We start from the raw sequence: 22,177 nt of genomic DNA, 5'->3' as shown, positions 1-22,177 counted from the left end.
TGCTGGTCTGCGGATTACGTTTGCGTGGTTGGTAGATTTTTTTTACGGAGGGAGGGGAATTTTTGTAGACCATGCAGACTTTCTAATTTCGGCGCATAGGGCACATTTAATTTCATTTTTGTTGGAGGAGTGATGAATTTTTTAGTTAAGTGTATTATGTTTATCAGCACATTTTCCATATACTGGATCTTCTGTGCAATAGTTCTGCGTGTGGCCATATTTTTGGCAGTTTGTGCATTGAGGGATTGTCCCCTATAGATGAGGTAGCTCAAACGTGACTGTGTAGTGTAGACTATTACTTACTTACTATTTTGTAAATTTCTTTCTTATTGTCTTGCTGTTATAGCTCTAAAGTGCTCGTTAGGTTTCGGGTCTAAAACTGTAGTATTTTGTTTCTTTATCTTTTAATAGTTTTAAAATGTTTGTGTAGTGAATGTTTTCTTGTGGCTGGATTTAGCTTCATTTGTTGGAAGTGCTTTGAGCTCATATTTTGTATCAGTTAGTGATTTAAAAGCTGTTGTTAATGCATGTACCTACATGTTGCACATATGTAGATGAGTGGTTTAAGTTTGCATTGTTCTGTTCGGGTTTGTGTTTTTGATTTCGGTTCTCTCACACTGTCAGTATGTAGATCACTCTCTTCAGCTTCTTGGGCCAGCGCCAACAACTCAAAACGGTTGTTTGAATTTGGTTTGTCCAGCCAGTACTCTTTGAGTGTTTTTGTACAGTATTTTGAGTTTTGTTTATGTTTTTTATTACTGTTAATCCGTTAATTTGAGTTGTTTAGGGACTGACTGTCACGGTGCCGTTTTAAGTTTTCTTGCTTATTTGGTTCATTGCAGGTAATGATGTTGATATTTTGTAATTGCCAAAAGGTCGATATTGTGGAAGTTTTTGAAATGGCTGCCGAAGAGCAAATCAGATGTAACAGGGAACATATTAGTTGCTGATGTCGTTGTGAGCGGCGGATGGCTTGGTACTGTTGATGGCTGAAGCTGAACCGATTGATGTTTTTGATATGTGCGGAGGAAGTGGCGTTGATGGTGACGGGCACTGTGCATTCCAGGGGAGGGAGAGAGTAGTTATATCATCAGATGCCGAAGAGAAAGATATGAGTTCTTTTGGTGTGGTTTGGAGTGTGTGAGTATGTGAAATAAGCATGATTCACTTTTGTTTTTGCTTCAGGCTCTCGCCTTAGAGTTTGAACGTTTTTCACGCTCATTTTATTATTTGCTTTATATAGTTTTTTCGCTTTTTTTTAAGGAGGTCGTTAACTAAGTTTCTTCTTCTTTTTAATTGGCGCGATAACCGCTTACGCGATTTTGGCCGAGTTTAACAAAGCGCGCCAGTCGTTTCTTTCTCGTGCTAACCGGCGCCAGTTGGACACACCAAGTGAAGCCAAGTCCTTCTCAACCTGATCTTTCCAACGCAGAGGAGGCCCTCTTCCTCTTCCTCTGCTACCACCAGCTGGTACCGCATCGAATACTTTCAGAGCCGAGCGTTTGAATCCAGTCGGACAACATGACCCAGCCAACGTAGCCGCTGGATCTTTATTCGCTGCGCTATGTCTATGTCATCGTCAAGCTCATACAGCTCATCGTTCCATCGCCTACGATATTCGCCGCTGCCAACGTGTAAAGGTCGAAAAATCTTGCACAGAATCTTTCTCTCAAACACTCCAACCATCGCTTCATCGTATGTTGTCATCGTCCAAGTTTTGTTCGTTCGGTGTTAATGCTGGTTCCTAAATTCACGAAGTCTTCAAAATTATAACTGTCAACAGTGACGTGGGTGCCGATACACGAGAGCGCCGACTGTTGGTTTGAAGACAGGAGGTACTTCGTTTTGTCCTCGTTCACCACCAGACTCATTCGCTTTGGTTCTTTATCCAGTTTGGAGAAGGCAGAATTAACAGCGCGGTTGTTAAGGCCGATAATATCAATCTCATCGGCATACACCAACAATTGTACGCTCTTATAAAATTTTATGCCTGAGCGATTCAGTTCTGCGGCTCGCACGATGCTCTCCAACATCAGGTTAAAGAAGTCACACGACAGCGAGTCACCCTGTCTGAAACCTCGTTTGGTATCAAACGGCTCGGAGAGGTCCTTCCCAATTCTGACGGCGCTGCTGGTGTTGAGCAACGTCATCTTACATAACCGTATTAGTTTTGCGGGGATACCAAATTCAGACATCGCGGCATACAGGTAGCTCCTTTCCGTACTGTCGAATGCAGCTTTGAAGTCGACGAAAAGATAGTGTGTGTCGATTCTCCTTTCATGGGTATTTTCCAAGATTTGGCGTATTGTGAATATTTGGTCGATGGTAGACTTTCCAGGTCTGAAGCCACACTGATAAGGTCCAATCAGTTAGTTGACGGTGGGCTTCAGCTTTTCGATTTCGAACATTCTTTGCGTAGATAGATGCACGTTTTTTGCTGCACAGGGGCGTGTGCGCAGTTTGGCTGCAACAAGGTAGTGATACGAGTCGATGTTGGGTCCTCGGATCGTACGTACATCTAATACTCTAGAAGCGTGTCTTCCATCTATCACAACATGATCGATCTGGTTTCGTGTTTCTCGATCAGGAGACAGCCAGGTGGCTTGGTGAATCTTCTTATGCTGGAATCTGGTGCTGCAGACTACCATGTTACGGGCCACCGCGAAGTCGATCAGCCTCTGTCCGTTACCGGATGTTTCGTTGTGCAGGCTGAATTTTCCGACTGTGGGACCAAAATTTTCCTCCTTGCCCACCGTGGCGTTGGCGACAAGCACGATTTTTATGTCGTGGCGGGGGCTGCGCTCATAGGAACGTTCCAAACGCGCATAGAAGGAATCTTTGGTCGCATCGTCCTTCTCTTCCGTCGGGGCGTGGGCGCAAATTAGCGATATGTTAAAAAAACGGGCTTTGATGCGGATTGTTGCGAGACGCTCGTCCACCGGAGTGAACGACAGTACTTGGCGACGAAGTGTCTCTCCCACAACAAATCCAACACCGAATTTGCGCTCCTTTACATGTCAGCTGTAGTAAACGTCACAAGGTCCTACTCTTTTCTTGCCTTGTCCCGTCCATCGCATCTCTTGAATGGCAGTTATGTCAGCTAATGACGTTAGCTAAGCTAATTATACAAAATATGGTGTTCGCTACTCATCAATAGTACAGCATCATTCGGAGTATCTTTGGGATTGTCGGGGGAAGGAGAGTAAACTCTACACAAATGCAAGGTGGAACAGCAAATGCTAATGGATGAGTGGCCAGGCTAGGGGGTATCTAGTCGCTAGTGTGCGAACTTCGAGTGGTCAGGCACGGCTCCATTTAAATAAGTGCCTTACTGCGCTCCGAGGCACTGGCGCAGCGGACCAACCTTTCTCCTTTACTCGTGGGAATAAATAAACAATTAATACTGAAAACAAAAATTAAAATGGTGAGATCAGCCATATTAGCTCACCAGAAGAAGCCTTTACATCGCAAGCAACGGGCGATGAGCAGTCTTCAAAATGGCGCGAGCCACAAGGCTGCTACTCAAAACCCTAAAGACAGGGCCTCAGAGGCAGATCCGCCACGGGTACACAGCTTAGATGAGGCCTCATCAGCTGAAACGCTTAAACAGCAACCCATTGCCCCAGAAACAGCCGGAAAACCTAAGAAATTGAATGGAGAAGGTAAGAAGAGGTTTAATTGCCTCCCTAAAAATAGGCCCTATGCCAAAGAATAAGACAGATGTCGTCGAGCCAGGTCCAAAACGGCAGAGGCCATCGGAACAGACAGCTCCAGCACCTTCCTGTCCTACATGTAAAACAAACCTCTGCCTCCTACAAGGATGTGGCAACAGGAGCCAAAAAACTTTGCCACATTGAAGAGACACATGTGGAGAAGGTTTGTAACTATGTTTGGTTAAAATCTCCTTTACTTCTTCGTCAACACACAGTATACACGAGGCAGCGTTCTTTTTACGCGTGTGGTTGTTATTGTAAACGGTTGCATGGAGCGTACATTTTACTCACATATGTACAAGTTAACGCAGCAGTATTTATGCCTAAATTTTCATTCCCTTACATACATTTCAATGGAATGCAAACATACATACATATACATATATTCATACAGCAGTGGCTGCACGCCTGCATTCGCATAGAATAGAAACATACGAATTAGCAGGCACAGCTGTAGCTGACCGCCTGCAATAACTAATCGTAACACAATGCTGCTGTGACTAACTTAACACTTTGCTTAAATACTTCTTCTTTACACCCACACTTCGGGATAACCGAAGCAAAACCATTGGCTCAACGAGCCTGAACAGGTCGTCGCTAAAAAAGTACTTAAGCAATGCCGTTTTCTTAGAAGATTACCAAAGGTTATCAGTAATAGTGCATAGTGAAAGTAAGTGTTAAACCTAACAAGAAAGTGTTTTATTTGGTAAAGTGTTCAAGTGAAGCAGTTTCCAGGCATCAACCAAAGAGATAAAAAAAGTGCGTCAGAAATATTTAAGAGAAGAGATTGTTTTCACATTTTCCAACGATATTTTCACGAAAAATTTACAAAGTATATATTAATTTTGCAAATGATTGATAACAAGTGAAACAGTGAATAAATGGTGTGAAAAATACACACAACAGAAATCGGCAAAAATAATTAATATTTTAGAAGTTTTTACTTAAGATATTTAAGAAAAGAAATTGTTTTCACACTTTCCGTAGATATTTTCAAGAAAAATTTCAAAAATATATATTATTTTTGCTGATCATTTCCCATTTCTGTTCTGTGTGATTTTCATTTCAACGCGTGCTCACAGTTCAATTATATTTTTAAAAGATGGCGCTAACAGTATGTTAATTTGAATTCCAGTTTAAAACCAAGAAAAGTAGCAATCAAGGGCTCAGAGTGACATAAAGAAGACCACTTTGATTCGGTAAAAGAAATGCCAAGAGGTAGAAGACATGCTAACATCGGACGTAATGCACGTCACAATAGAAATGTGCAAAATCACAGACAAAATGAAAGTGAGGAAAATCATGCTGATGATTAAGTCAACAAAGAGATCGTACTAGGTCACGTTCTCAAAATCGGCCAATAAATATCAAGTCTGTGCATTTGAATGGTGCAGCATTTCCATATAATCGATAAATTGATTATTCATCTCACAAATACGTTGTCATTGGAAGTATGGATAAAATTTGCGGATTTTGTCAAGCATTGAAATTCAAAACTGAAACACCAGGCATGTGTTGCGCTGCAGGAAAAGTTCGTTTACCAGACATACAATATCCATCCGAACCATTAGCTACATTATTATCGGGAACATCATCCGATTCCAAACATTTTCTTCAAAAAATTTCCACATATAATTCATGTTTTCAAATGACATCTTTGGGTACTGGAAAAATTATTACCGATAACTTCATGCCAACGTTCAAGGTAATACATATACTTCAACGTTCAACAACATTCGCTGACACATCTAATGAATCATTAGATTTTATGGACACAAATTATGGCTTTTTTCAGATTCAAGGGCAAGCATATCACTTAATAGGTTCATTACTACCACTACCCGATCAAGAGTCAAAATTTTTGCAAATTTATTTCATTAATGACAACGATGATGAACTTGAAGCACGGTGTGCATTTTCCAGAAACATAAACAGAATCATTATGAGAGAGTTACAAGATTTATTACACACACACAATGTTTTGGTGCAAAGTTTTAAAAGAACAATCGAAAGATTGTCATCTGATAATCATAAAATTAAAATTGATGCAAATAAAACTCCTGCCGGCGAACATCGTGGAAGATACAATCAACCAACTTCAAGCAACGAGGTTGCAATTGTTATATCTGGAGATGAATTTCAACCAAGAGATATTGTTTTGCAAAGAAGAAATGATACACTGCAACGTGTTAATGAAACGCATCGAAAATATAATGCATTACAATATCCTCTATGTTCTGTCGTGGTGAAGATGGTTATTCGATTGATATAAAACAAATAAATCCAGCAAATGGTCAAGAGACAAATAAAACTGTAAGCGCAATGAATTATTATACATACAGAATCATGATAAGAGAAAATCAAGAGAATCACATTTTAAAATGTCGTAAATTATTTCATCAGTATATCGTTGACATGTATGCGAAAATAGAAACAGAACGATTGAATTACATTAGATTCAACCAAGGAAAATTACGCTGTGACGAATACATACATTTACGAGATGCAGTTAACAACGATACCAACGTTAATAACATTGGTTGAATGGTAATATTACCTTCATCGTATACAGGCAGTCCAAGGCATATGCATGAATACGCCCAAGATGCAATGTGTTATGTCAGAAATTATGGTCGACCCGACTTATTCATAACTTTCACATGCAATCCGAAACGGGATGATATTAAGAATCATTTATATACTGGGCAATCAGCTACTGATAGGCATGATATTACTGCAAGAGTGTTTAGACGAAAGCTACAGTCTCTAATGAATTTCATTGTAAAACATAAAGTTTACGGAGATGTACAATGTTTGATGTATTCTGTGGAATGGCAAAAAAGAGGCTTGCCTCATGAGCATATTTTGATTTGGTTAAAACAAAAACTAACCACAGATAAAATTGATCATATTATATGTGCTGAAATTCCAGATATAAATGAAGATCCAGAATTACATACTACTGTAACCAAAAACATGATTCATGGACCGTGTGGTACGTTAAATCAAAATTCTCCATGTATGGTTGATGGTAAATGTTCAAAAAACTACCCAAGGCAATTAATTGCTGAAACAATGACTGGAAATGATGAATATCCATTGTACCGTAGAAGATCACCAGAAGATAATGGAAAAACAGTCACTGTGAAAATAAATAATCAAGATGTGGAGATCGATAACCGTTGGATAGTTCAGTATTCCAAATTATTATCGAAAACATTTAACGCACATATAAATGTTGAATATTGTATTATACATATGCAAATATATCAATAAAGGAAGTGACATGGCAGTATTTGGAGTTGTAAATCGAAATGATGAAATTACTAATTACCAAATGGGAAGATACATTAGTAGCAACGAAGCAGTTTGGAGAATATTATCATTTCCGATTCATGATCGCCATCCAGCTGTTATTCATTTGTCAGTCCATTTAGAAAATGAACAAGGTGTTTATTTCACTGAAAATACTGCTCAACAAATGGCCGAACGACCACCAGCAACAACACTAACTGCATTTTTCAACTTATGTGAAACAGATTCATTTGCAAGAACATTGCTTTATTCAAATGTTCCTAAATATTATACTTGGAATGCATCATCAAGGTCCTGGGTACGAAGGCAACGAGGAATACCTGTAGATGGATATCCAGGTGTTCATTTGAGTGATGCAATCGGACGACTTTACACTGTGCATCCAAGTAAAGTGGAATGTTTCTATTTACGCTTACTCTTAGTTGATATTCCCGGCCCAAGATCATTCGAAAGTTTGAAACGAGTTAATGGTCATATTTGTTGTACTTATCAGCAAGCATGCAAAGAATTGAATTTGCTTGAAAATGACAATCAGTGGGATGCAACTCTTATGGATGCATGTGCAACAAGTTCTCCACACCAAATAAGAACACTATTTGCCATCATTATTGCTACATGTTTCACAGGAAAACCCAAAAGAATTGTGGAGTACTTACCAAGAATACATGACAGAAGATATCCTATATCAAGTACTTCGCATTACTTCCAAATTTGAATTATACAGATGAATTATATAATGAAACATTAATTAAAATCGAAGACTTTTGCCTGATGATTGCAAATAAAACTCTGAGTGAGCTAGGTATGATCGCACCAAATCGTCCGATGCATGATGCATACAATGCAGAATTAAGACGTGATAAAGAATATGATCGAAATGATCTGAACACATTTGTAACAACAAGCCTACCAAAATTAAACACAGAACAAAGGCAGGCATATGACACAATTATAGACAATGTTGCAAATGAAAGAGGAGGAATATTCTTCTTAGATGCACCAGGTGGGACTGGAAAAACGTTTTCCTTGTCGTTAATTTTGGCCACCATTCGATCACAGAATAATATTGCATTGGCTTTGGCATCATCTGGAATAGCGGCAACTTTATTGGACGGCGGTCGCACTGCACATTCTGCATTAAAGTTACCATTAAATATGCAAGTAAATGAAGAACCAACTTGCAACATTTCTAAAAATTCTGGAATGGGAAAGGTTTTACAAACATGTAAAATTATTGTACGGGATGAATGTACGATGGCTCATAAAAAATCACTCGAAGACTTAAATAGAACACTGAAAGATTTTCGAAATAACACAAACATATTTGGTGGTGCACTAATTCTATTGGCCGGTGATTTTCGACAAACTTTGCCTGTTATTCCCAGATCAACAGCAGCTGATGAATTGAGAGCGTACCTTAAATCTTCTAATCTGTGGAGATATGTTCAAAAACTCATATTAACTACTAATGTTCGTGTGCAGTTACAGAATGATCCAACAGCTGCTGAATTTTCCGAACATTTTTTGCAAATTGGAAATGGACGAAAACCAATTGATAAGAATACAGGCATGATCACACTTCCAACTAATTTTTGTACCGTAAAAGAATCAAGAGTACAATTAGTGCAAAATGTATTCCCAAATATTGCACAAAACTATCGAAATCAAGATTGGCTAAGCGAGAGAGCTATATTAGCTGCCAAAAATGTCGATGTCAATGAAATCAATGCCAGTATTTTGACTCAAATTCCAGGTGAAGTTGTCACCTATAAATCAATTGATTCAATCACTAATCCCGACGATGTAGTGAATTATACAATTGAATTTTTGAATTCACTTAATTTGCCTGGCTTGCCACCACATCGTTTGCAATTGAAAGTCGGCACAGTGATCATTATGTTGCGAAATATCAATCAGCCGAAACTATGCAATGGGACAAGATTAGCAGTGAAACGGACAATGAACAATGTAATTGAAGCAACAATTTTGAAAGGCAAATTTAAAGGTGAAGATGTTTTGATTCCGCGCATTCCAATGATTTCAACAGATTTGCCTTTTGATTTTAAGCGACTTCAATTTCCCATTCGCCTTGCTTTTGCTATTACAATCAATAAGTCTCAAGGTCAAACACTTCAATTATGTGGAATTGACCTAACTTATCCATGCTTTGGACATGGGCAACTGTATTTAGGATGTTCTCGAGTAGGGAAAGCATCTTTACTTTATATTTATACACCGCATGAAAATAAAACCAAACATTTTGTGTATCAAAAGGCTTTAGAATAAGTTGTTAGTTTACAATCATTAAAGTAAGTCACTAAAATAAATAAAACATTGTTATTAGAATAAGTCACAAAATAATAGCCGAGCATGAATTAAATGATGAAACAAGAAAAAAACAAAGAACACTTTTCATTTATATTTGTCTTTCACCCAGCGAAGCGGGTGAGGGTCCGCTAGTATACATATAATATATAACTGCCGCCTACACTCTTTTTAGCAGTTTTAAGCCGACTTTGAACGGGAGATATTTTTTATCAGGAACAGTCGCATGACAAAAATACACTCGAAGGGTTGGCATTGCCTGCCGCGGGGAGATTCGAATCTACGCTCTCCGAATTCCGAATGGTACTCGCGGACCAACCCATTCGTCTACGACGGCCGCCGTTAAATTCTCCTTTCTTATGAAATGAAACTTTAAACCAAGAGTTCTTCCACCATGCATATCCTAGGTGAATGACCACACGGAACCCGTACTTAATTTTGCTATGAGATACAAGGTTAAGTTCCCGTCTAAGGAAGAGTGGAACACTTGCCCAACATGGCTACAAAATGACTCGCAGATATGGTATACAGGTGGATCCAAAACACTCCAGGGGGTAGGAGCAGGAATAGTGGGGCCTAGAGCACACAAATCTTGAACACTGAGTACAAACATCATGCGGAGCTTTTCGCCATAATGGAAATAGTGGAAATTGTATCCAAAAGAGAGTTCGAAAAAGTTTTTATTTTTTTATTTTTATTTTTTTTTTATTACTATTCCAATCTAGTTAACAAAAATAATAAGCAATTCATTTTACATATATTTAATTAAATTAAAACATCTCAAGTAAAGACAAAAGTTTATGAAAAGAGATCAAGCGGTTTTGTCCTTGTTAATCTTCTCGTGAGGTTATCAGTTACCAGTAGTTTTGCTGCTTCATCATTGATGTGCTGCTGAAGTCTCTCTTTATGCTTATTTGCGAATTTTTTTATGATATCCGTAATGGGGTCTATATTAAGATCCTTATGTAGATTGCAATTACGAATGTACCACGGCGCTCTAACGATGTCGCGTAATACTTTATTTTGGAGTCGTTGAATGATGTTTTTGTTGCTTTCACTGGTGCAGCCCCAGAGCTGTATGCCATATGACCACACTGGTTTCAGTATTTGGTTGTATAAAAGTATTTTGTTATAAATAGAGAGTTTAGAATGTCGGCCTAGCAGCCAATACATTTTCTTGTATTTAAGAATTAACTCCTCGTGTTTTTTCTTGACATGTGCTTTCCATCTCAGCTTAGCATTTAAGGTCATTCCTAGATATTTTGCCGTATTTGCATGCGGTATTGCCGTATTATTGATAAATATTGGTTTATAATTTATATTTCTATTAGTGGAGTCAACATGCACAGACATGGTTTCGTTTAACTTGACACGCCATTTTTTGGTCCAATTTTGAATTGCATTTACTGATGCTTGTAACTTCTGAATTGCTTCTAAGTGTTTTACATCAGTTGCTAATACTCCAGTATCATCGGCAAATTTTGCAGTTGTTGTATTGCTGCATGTGGGTATATCGTTAGTATACAAGAAATACAAAATTGGCCCGAGTACACTGCCTTGCGGGACACCTGCATTAATATCTTTCAGTTCTGAATAGACATCTGCTTGCTTTATTCTAGATTATCTGCTCGTTAAGTAGGCTTTTAAAATGTTTGAGTACTGGATTGTTAGAACTGCTTGAAGTTTATGGATTAGTCCCACATGCCATACTTTATCAAAAGCTTGCGATACATCCAGGAATACCGCAGAACAGATTTGTTTTTCTTCCAGTGATTTTTCAATTACAAGAGTAATGCGGTGCACTTGATCAATCGTTGAGTGCTCATTTCGAAAACCAAATTGATGGTTTGGTACAAGGCATTTTGCATCTAACAATGGTTTTAATCTTTTTAGCAAGATTTTTTCCAAAAGCTTAGATAAAACTGGTAACAACGATATTGGTCGGTATGATGTCACATCGTGTGGTGGCTTTCCTGGTTTTGGAAGCATAATAACTTCCGCTATTTTCCATTGTTGCGGTACATATTCTAAACGAAATGCAGCATTAATCAAATGTGTCAATTTGACAATAGCATTATTGGGAAATTCTTTTAATATTTTCCCTGTAATAAGGTCATGACCGGGTGCTGTTTTGCTATCTATTTTATTTTTAATAGGGTCCTTTATCTCTTTAAAGGAAGTAAAGGGGATTTTATCGATTTTTTGTCGAATAGGATGAGGTATATTTTCTAATTCATCTCCTTCGTTAGGATGAAAAATGTTTTGAAGATATTCGGCAAATCTCTCAGCTTTTTGTTCGTTCGATTTGGCCCAGCTGCCATCATAATTTTTTATTGGTGGGGAATGCATAATAGGCCTTTTCAAGGTTTTAGTTGCCTTCCAAAGTGAATAGTCCGTACGTTTATCGCTCGTTAAATTTTCTAGAGCATCTTTAATGGAGTCATTTTTAAGTTGTTTTATTTCTTCTTTTAGTTGTGTAGAGAGTTTATTGAGTTTGGCTTTGTCTTGTGGTGCACTGGTTTGTTGCCATTTTCTTCTCAATCTACGTTTATTTTTTATTATCATTAAAATCTCCCTCGGATAACTATTTCCTTTAAGTCTTCTTTTTATTTCCGGTGTGCATTGCCAGGCCGCTTGTTGGATAATTTTGATATATTTTTCGATTTCTACGTCTAATTTCTTTCTCGATTTTATGGAAGCATTCAGATTTATATTTTCCCTTAGAATTAGCTTAAAACTTTGCCAGTCGGTTTTATGATTCACGAGTGTTGGTTTGTTTATTTTTGATATTAAGTATTCGCTTAAAGTGAATACAATTGGTGAGTGATCAGAGTTTAAATCAGTGCTTTCTTCTACTTGCAGATAGTTGCAACTTATATTTTTTACTATGAGAAAGTCTATTGAGTCTGGAACTTTGTGTTGATCTGAAGGCCAATATGTTGGACTCCCTGATGAAAAAGTTTCGCAATTATACTGGTTTATTGCACATAGTAACTCCTTTCCTTTCGTTCTTGTCAATCTGGATCCCCAATGCGGGTGCTTTGCGTTGAAGTCGCCACCTATAATAAAGTGATCTCCAACATGTTTGAAGAATACAATATAATCTTCTGTTTTAAGTGCATGTTTTGGTGGACTATATAGACTTGCTAGCATTATGCTGTACTTCTTTGTATAAATTTTAGTTAGTGTTGCCTGAATTTTATCCGTTTGATATTTTGGTTCTTCACTGTACTTTAACGTTTCTTTGATGATTATGGCACTACCTCCTCTTGCTGAATTTGATGGATGTATTGTGTGATACAAGTTGTAACCTTTAAATTTTATAAACGACTGTTTTGTGAAATGTGTTTCTGCTATTAAGTAGACATCTATGTTGTTTTCGTCTAAAACAATTTGTAACCCATGTTCATGTTTAGAAAGACCGTTTGCATTCCATAGCATTACTTTGAAGGTATTCAATATGTTTACTTCTTCTTTTGGATACTCCTTCCGTTATTATATTCTTGTTGTTTTAATCGTTCATCAATATTTGTAATAGCTTCTTCCATATTTAATAGCTTTGACAAAATATTTTGTAAGATTTGACTAGTATCAAAGTTTTCGGTTGGCTGCGGTGCATTATCAGATCGAACTATAGTAGCATATGTCTGTTGTGCTCTTGTTTCTAAATTTTTATTTTCAGGTTCTTTTTCATGCGATTTAGTATTTAAAATATTGCGAGATTTATTTCCGAGCTTTTGCAGTTCCTTGGCAACTGCACATCCCCTATAATTTGCTGGGAGCGCTTCTCCACAGTTGCTACATTTTGGTTTTTCAGTTGACAGTTTTGTACAATAAACTGTAAGGTGCTTTTCTCCACATTTTACGCATTTTGGTGGTTTTCCACAATAATTTTTAGTATGTCCATACAATTGGCAGTTCTTACATTGTGGTATTAATGTCGAACTTTTAACTGGTTCTACATTAACTACAGTATTTAATATTCTATTGTATTTATCTTGAATATATCTTATAATTTTATCGGTCGGTTCAAAGCTGACAAGAAACATATCTAGTGGCTTTTTGGTTTTCCAAGCTAGTTTGTTAATGGCACTTTTTGGCTTAAAACCTTGCGCTTCTAAATCTTTTAGTAAACTGCTTAGTTGATTTGAGTGGTGCAAATTTTTTAATACAACTTTAATATCTCCGGATTGCTTATTTTCGTATGGGTACCAGGATATATTTTTATCGGATAATATTTTGGTTACTACTCTGTAGTCATTTACATCAACCATGTTTATTTTGTGCACATCAATATTTAGTAATTTAATATTAAATTCATTTTCCGAGTTATCTTTTATATAAAAATATAGTTTTTGGTAATCACTTACATTTGTCACCATTATAGAGGCGGACGCTTAGGAATTGATTTTTGACGTGATAACGTCTTATAATTCGATTTAACAGGCTGCACGCACGAAAAAATGTGTCGTTACCTTGCTCATTAGTGTTACCTTGCTCATATGTAGTTACCTTGCTCATTGCCGTTACCTTGCTCATTTGTCGTTACCTTGCTCATTGCATTGAATGAACTGCAAGCGAAAGCGCGGAACGAACGACAAAGCAAACAAAGCAAACGAACGGCAACGTTCGACATCTTGCTCTCTCCTACTTAAGTGAGCGTATATATGTATGTATATGCGCATATGTACATATATAAATTCACGTATTTGTATTTGCATATGCCTTCTTATTGATTATTATTAATTTGATTCACTTGAAGAATTTAAAATAAAACCAAGTTTATTAATAACACCTGTTGTTTTAATGTTATTATTAGTAATTTTTTTATTATATATGAAGGAAAAAATGTATGGTAATATTTACCATATACCTTATAAGATATGTTGTCTATACTAATATTATAAAGAGGAAAACTTTGTTTGTTTGTAATGAAGAGGCTCAAAACTACTGGACCGATTTTAAAAATTCTTTCACCATTCGAAAGCTACATCCTCCACGAGTAACATGGATTATATTTTATTTTGGAAATAGGGTTCGAGATATAGGTCAAAACGTGGACCCGGGTAACCTTCGGATGTGTATGTACAATATGGGTATCAAATGGAAGCTGTTGGTGAATGCTTTAGTCCAGAGTATTTTTCATGCCGCTCCGTGACTAGGGTCTCGAGATAGAGACCAAAACGTGGACCCTAGAATGTGTTTGTACAATATGGATATCAAATTGAAGCTGTTGGTGAATGCTTTAGTACAGAGTATTTTTCATGCCGCTACGTGACTGGGGTCTCGAGATATAGGTCAAAACGTGGACCCGGGTAACCTTTGGTTGTGTATGTACAATATGGGTATCAAATGAAAGCTGTTGATAAGTGCTTTAATACGGGGTAATTTTCATACCTATTGATGACTAGGGTCTGGAAATATATGCCAAAACGTGGACCCGCCGTGTCTTTGCACCGAATTAAACCAAACTTACACACATTGTTAAGGAGGTATTGAAGATGGTTTCCGTATAGTTTGGATACCTATTGGTAGATAGGGTCTCAAGATATAGGTCAAAACGTGGACCCGGGTAACCTTCGGACGTGTATGTACAATATGTCATGTCGGTCTCCTTGCCGCGGGGTAATTTGTTATGTTATGTTATGTTATATTAAAGTATATTATGTTATGTTAATGTTAACTCATTCTCTATATCCATACAAAATATCTATCAAACAAATAAAATTAAAATTTTCTTTTGAAAAATGCAACCATTCGATCAGTATTTTCTTATGACGTTATCACGTTAAACTATCGTCAGTAAACCGACTTTACAGACAACCTCTTTTTTCATCACCAATGCTGTTGTTGGTTTTGCTGTAGGAGTTGTTTGTTTCCAACGATTCATCAGCTTTTCTCTTTTTAGCTGGCCTTCTTGTTTTTTTTTTAGGATCCAGGATTCTCGGTTAAGTTCTTCCTCATCAGTTTCATAATCAGCGACAATTGTATCTTTCAATGTCCCTGTACTTAGTGGACCTTTTAAGTTTAGATTTTCATCTTTTAGCTTAGCATTATCAGCTTTAAGTTAAAGCATTTCTTGCTTAAGTTGCATACATATTGCTTCAAGTTCAGAGATCTTGTTTTGTAAGAAAATTTCAGATTCGCAATTACAGTAGTTTTTTTGTTTTGTTTGTTTTGAGCCACACTTGGGTTAATGTCGGCATTAGTTAGCTTTGCAGCGCCACCTAGTGGTGTGGAGCGATTAATAGTGGCTCGATTTTTTAACGAATTTCCACCGCCTGGTGGAGGTGTTCTTTACAAATTCATTTTTTTTTTTTTTTTTTTTATTTATTTAAATGGCAGCCCTATTCGATTTGGCGTCGTTCGAAAAAGTAAGTAAAAATTAAAATACTTTCGGACAGTCAATCAGCCCTCACAGGCTTAAATAGTTTTACGTTTAATTCAAAAGTTTTTATAGAGTGTAACAACGAAGGAAACGAGAAAGCACACTTGTATGCCAAAAAAAGGGCGGAAGAACCATTTTTCGGCTTTAACAAAAAAACTTTAAAGAGGAAACCAAAAAATGTCTTCAAATATATTAAAAACCAGGGAATTCTGGAAATGACACAAATGGCTTTAGTCAATTAAAATTAAGCCCTTAGGAGCGCAGAATAGATTTTGTTTGTTTGTTAACAGTAATAGTAGCCCCGCAAGTGTCGGGTTTATCACCTGTCATCTTCGTCTAGCTCATCTAGAAATCCAGGAAACATGCTGTTTCGAAGGGATGGGTCCAGAGCGAGAAGGGGTGTTAGATGAGTCGGTTTTAGGGGGCATGTGAAAAGGTGGTTAGCGTCGTGCGGGGTACCTTCACATGCCGGACATATGTTTGGTATGTCGGGGTCGATTCTGGATAAGTAGGAGTTTAATCTGCTACAATATCCAGAACGTAATTGTGCCAGTGTTACACGTGTCTCACGAGGAAGCTGGAGCTCTTCATCTGCTGTAGGTGGTGATTGGACTCCGATTACGGCATTCACAGGACGGGAGTTCATGAAGGTGGTGACGGTATCCCGGTGAATGTCGTTTATTGACTGTCTAAATACTGTCAGGTCCAGTAGATCGCGGTCAGTTTTGTCCTGGATTTCGTCAGCGTAGTCTAAGAGATGTCTCCTGACGTGCCTGGGAGGCGGCTCAGGCTCAAGCAGGTGTCTGCGGAGGTGAAACCTGCGATAACTTCCCAGCAGGAACTGCTTGCTGAGCAGTTTGTTATACTCCATTACTGGGAGCATTTGTGCCTCGTTGTGTAGGTGTTGGATGGGAGACATCAGGACGCAAACGGTCGCTGTCCGAATGGCGGTAGTTTGACAAGTCTGTAGCTTTGTCCACTGCGTGTCACTAGTTCCAGGCGACCAGACAGGCGCTGCATAGTTCAGAACCGGCCGACCAATTGCCTTAAATGTCGAAAACAACAGTTCTTTGTCTTTACCCCAAGCGTTGCCGGCAAGCGATTTGAGGACCTTGTTGCGGTTTTGGACTTTAGTGGCAATTGCGGTTGTGTGCACTGAGAAGGAGAGAAAACTGTCGAAGGTTACTCCTAAAACTTTGGGATTGTTTACCGTCGGAATTGGTGTGCCGTCGACTTTAACCTTAAGGGACAGCTTGACCTCCTTTGTCCAGGTAGTGAAAGTTAGAAAGTTGGAGATTCCTCGCAGTGAAAAAGCGAGAAAGGTCGGTGAGGTAGTTGTTCACTTTGGAACACAGGCCATCGATGTCATTGCCCGACGCCATTATCGTACAGTCGTCAGCGTATGAGATCAGGGAAACTCCCGGTGGCGGTTGGGGGAGCTTCGAAATATAGAAGTTGTACAGCAAGGGAGAAAGGACACCACCCTGCGATACACCTTGCTTAATCTTCCTCTGCTTCGATGCTTGATCTCGAAAAGTCACTGACGAGTGACGACCGCTTAGATAGTTTGCGGACCACCTCTTCAGCCCTGGCGGGAGTGTCGACTGATAAATATTATCTAGTAGCGTGGAATGGTTGACTGTGTCGAAAGCCTTCTTCAGGTCCAACGCTACTAGGACAGTCCTCTCGCAGGGGCGGTTTTGGTTAAGCCCGCGTTTTATTTGGGCTTTTATGGCGGTGAGTGCAGTGGTGGTGTTATGCACTCGTCGGAAGCCGTGCTGATGTGGGGCTGGAGCCAGGTGTTTCGTGAAGAGTGGGAGTAGGAGGGCTTCAAGTGTCTTCACTACTGGGGAAAGGAGAGTTAACGGACGATAAGATTCCCCTTGGTTGGCGGGTTCCCCAGGTTTCAGTAGTGGGACCACTCTCCTTGCTTTCCACTTGTCAAGGATGATGAGAGTGGCCAGGGACAGATTGAAGACCCTTGTGGGGAATCCTACTCCCAAAGGTCCCAGGCGCGTCAGCATCAGCGCGTTTAGTCCGTCAGGGCCAATGGCTTTACATGTTTTCGATTTGTTGATGCCCCCCTTGAACCTCATCACCGGAGAAAGTAAGTGGCGCACTGTCGTTCGTCCGTTAGTGCAGCCTTCTGGTAGCACGACGCTTGGATCTGTCGACCGAAGGATGCAGTATAAAAAGCCGGCTAAAATAGCTCGCGCATCTCTTCGGGTCCGACAAAGTACAACCGTTGAAGGTGATGGGCACCTTGTCGTTGTGCTTCGTCGGGTTCGAAAGGGACCTAACGGTGGACCAGAGCTTACTCACCCCAGAGGTGAGATTACGGGTCTTTAAGTGCTCAACCCATTTAGTCGACTTGTGTTGGCCTACCAGTTGCCGGATCTCCAAATTGAGATCCCTTATGCGGGGATCCCCAGGATCGACCTGGCCTAGGTGGTCACGCTCGTTTGCTAAATTGGCTGCTTCGGCTGGGAAATGAGGACGGATGTCCTTAAAGCTTCCAACTGGCATGAAGCGAGCCGCAGCAGCTGTGAGCACCTTGCGGAATGCGCGTTCGCCTACGAGCACATCGGTGTGGATGGAAAGAGCGGCGAAGGTGTCCTCAGTGAATTCCGTTAAGCCGGCCAAATTAGATTTTTTAAAGTTAAAATAGGGCCGGTGGTTCGCGGAAACAAAGTCGGCATGTCTCTCAATCGAGACGATATTGGGCAAGTGGTCTGATGCAAGCGATAGCATAGGTCGCCACGTTATGCTATTTATCAGACCCGCGCTAGCTATTGTTAGGTCAGGCGAGCTGCTGCAATTGCCCACTACCCTGGTGGGGGCTTCTTCGGTTACAGTGCTAAATATCGAATCGTCTATTTGCTCTGCCAATTGCTGTCCCCTACGATCATTTGGCAGTCTTGAATGCCAAAGATCGTGATGCGTATTTAAAGTCACCTAGAACCAATCAGTTTTCACCTCTGATTAGCGCACCTATATCAGGGTGATATTCTGCCGGGCAGCAGGTGACAGGGGGTATATAAATGTTAAATATTTCGAGCTCGGAATCGCCTGTCCGTACAGCTATGCCTTGACATTCTAAGGTGCTGTCCCTGCGGTCAATCCCTTCATCAATGAAGCGATACTGCACTGTGTGGTGGACTATAAATGCCAGGCCACCACCATTGTTTCGCTCGCGATTGTGTCTGTGCACGTTATAGCCATCCCTGGTGATCAGGGAGGACCTAGCGTGCAGCTTGGTTTCCTGGACCACAGCTATCTTGATACTGTGCCGGCTCATGAAGTCAACTATCTCGTCGACCTTGCTCGTGAGTCCATTACAGTTAAATTGAAGAAGCTTAAAGCTTCTAGGTGATGTCGTTGTAACTCGGGGGTGAGGGACGCATGGGATTGCCTACGTTGGGCCTGCTGTGCAATCCGCTGTTGTTGTTGCGGCCTGATGATGGTGGGCGGTCGCGCCACAGGTGGCGGTTGCGGGAGCAGGGCTCTACAGCAGGGGGCAACGTAGCCAGTTGTCCACTCACGGGTGGTGCGTAGGCCAGAACATCTCTGAAAATGGCACCAGCCATTGCAAGAATTGCCCTTGACTGATGTCAGATTCCGAGGTATTACGGCCTGACACACGGAACAGACTGTGCGGGGAACCAAGAGCTGCTGGTTTGTCCCCGCACTGGGGTTGGAGCAGGAGGGAAGGGGATGGGTTAAGTCAGGGGAGTAGTGTTGCTCCGATAGGCTCGTTACCGTAGAGGTACTAGTTGTGGTGGCGGTTGGTAGTGCCGGCCTATCATGGGGGGTAGTAGCCGTGGAGGCATTTGACGCCTGCTGGCGGGAGCAACACGAGGCCACATACCGTGTGGTCCACTCCCTGTGTGTCTTAAGGCCTGAACAGGTCTTAAGATGGCTCCACCCGTTGCACTTGGCAGACGCAGCAATAGAATTAGAATAGGATTCAACTCCAGCCCTAAGGAGAAGTATTTGGAGCGAGGTTGCTGCGAGGAGTTGCTCCTGTGACGTAAGGGGTGGGGTGATATACTTTTTACTAAACAGGGCTAGTTTACTGGGGCGGCAGACCTTGGTCGGGAAAAACCGCTAGTCATTCCGGTAACGTAGAACCGGCTGCCATGGGAATGGAATAGATCAATCTGGGTGCCTTAGACTAACCCGTACAACTCGTTCCATTACCATGGAAGCGATTTTGGATTGTTGTTACTTCTACTTTAATCCAAGATGTTTTGATGAAATACACAGCTTCCAGTACATTAATAGATTTTGACAGTTTTGAGGCTGAGCTTGCAGTGTCAATTTTAAAAGGCAAATGTTTTAAAACAATGTTCTGTAACAATTTTTAGCTAAAGGCCACAGGAGCCATAACTAAATATAAGCTTATTGTATTTTATAGTTGACTATAAATACAATTGTCAAAAAAAAACTTCCTGCGAGATGCTGCGTTAATCAATAACAAGAGAATTTTTCGTTTCTGGGCTTTATTTTGTCTTGCTAGCTTCGGATTTTTTTTAATTTGTCTAATTTGTCAAATTGGTTTAACATGAAGTGCACGGGAAAATTAATGAAAAAATTGAAGCCTTCCCATAATGAGGACTGCCCGTAATGAGGAATTTTACTGTACTAAGATATTGTTATACTCACAAATGAAATAGTAGTCATTTCCAGGAAGGAACTCCAAACCACCTGGCTGTGGTGTAAATGGCCGGAAAGTTATTGTAAAAAACATTAATTTTTGCGGTTTATCACAAATGGCTATAACACGTGGATCAGCATTCGTTATCCGACAAGTCTCGTACTCCACTTTTGACACGTTATATATTATATATTTTTCTGTTTCATTTTCAAAAGTTCCAGGTTCGTATACGGGACATATAATATGTACTTGATCGAATTCGAATGCTAAATTCCCTTTGTTTACATCTATAATATGGTCTGTATTATCTATACGAAATCTGAAAAAGAGAAAGAATTACCATATTGAATCATTTATAACAAATTTCAAAATCAAAAACTAATATGCGTTACTACAGATATACGAAGTTAAAAAATATTTTTATGTGAGATTTTATTATTTATTAATTTTTTCAAATGAGAAATGATGAATTTAATATGTAGGTATAAGTAGGATGTCAAGTGATTTAAGTATTCTCGAAAAAGATTTTTAAAAATCTTAATACTTTAGAGAATTATTCAATATTAAAGATTATGGTATAAATATTTTTGAATTGGTATATTAGGTTCGTTTCATTTAATTCATTCATCTGTTAAATATTTGTAGAAAAGATTTTTTGGCACTTTTGAAAATACAAAACAAACAGTACACACACTTGATTAGAAACAATGATTTTTATGGAAAAAATGGTTATTGAAGCAACCATATTTGATATAATAATACCAGGGTTTTTGATAATTCAAGTGTAATTATAATAATTCAAATAAAGACCTTATTAGAAAATAAACATGCATCAAAATAGTATTCCATCTAACGGTATTTCGCAGCAGTAAAACTTCAGCATGATTGTCATACAATTTGTATCCCCTTCTGTACCTCATACAATCTGTATCTTTCGTTCGAATATCCAACACAAACTAATTTATGAACCCTTGGCATACATTTTGACTGATTTTGTTGCTTTTATAGTGCTACGGCTGCGCATCCTTGATGATTTTTAAGTGAGAAACCGATGGTTACCAGTGTTCGTATGGCGTTTTACCGTGATGAACCTCTGTGGATGCACGATTTCGTAAATAAGTTACCGCATTTACAGCCTCAGACTACAAACTCTTTGACTCCTCTAGCATACCACGTGCTTCATAGAATATTCCATTTTGCTTATAAAAAGAATTAAATTTAGGACTTAGGTATTCTGTACTATTGTCGCTGCGTAAAACTTTTCTGAAAGATCCTGTCTATCTTTCGGTTTTAGCTTTAAAATCTCTAATTGCATTTAATGCGTCAGATTTTATTTTAAAATATGTTGACATATACGAGGTGTGTTAAAAAAATAAGGTGAAGGTTTCAAATTTCGGGGTTACGTACATTCGACTTTCGATTATTATTTTTTTATGTTGGTACACTCGTTTTGAAGACATGTTCATTTACGTCTTACAGTGTGGTATGAGCAGAAAAGTTTAAAAGAAGTTTTGCTTAAAGCGCACGTTACGCAAAAAAATTGTGAGGCATTCTAATGTCTAATGCGTTGAAACTGAAAACGCACAATCTTCTTGAACAAGTTCACCTTTCTTGTAGATAACTTAATCCACCTCTCGCTGAGATACAATTCTTTATACGCAATAGTTCTGATTCCTTGGCACAGAGCGTTATGATCACAAAGACCTTCCGGTCGTCCGACGACGAAGCTACATTCTGTTCAGCGCCAACGTGGAAAGGTCCAAAAATTATGCGCAGAAT

At 39.2% G+C, this 22,177-nt stretch overlaps 1 protein-coding gene across 1 annotated transcript in view; it reads right to left on the bottom strand.

Annotated features, from left to right (window-relative positions):
* LOC129249860 (uncharacterized) overlaps nt 1–22,177 on the bottom strand; it is a 283,989-nt gene that overhangs the window by 123,971 nt on the left and 137,841 nt on the right. Inside the window, exon 3 of the mRNA XM_054889528.1 lies at nt 20,407–20,717. Coding sequence (XP_054745503.1) covers nt 20,407–20,717 — 311 coding nt within the window. The remainder of the gene's footprint in view (nt 1–20,406; nt 20,718–22,177) is intronic.

This window comes from Anastrepha obliqua, chromosome 6, assembly GCF_027943255.1.
Source record: "Anastrepha obliqua isolate idAnaObli1 chromosome 6, idAnaObli1_1.0, whole genome shotgun sequence".
NCBI lineage: Eukaryota > Metazoa > Arthropoda > Insecta > Diptera > Tephritidae > Anastrepha > Anastrepha obliqua.
This window is presented reverse-complemented; position numbering and strand designations above follow the sequence as displayed.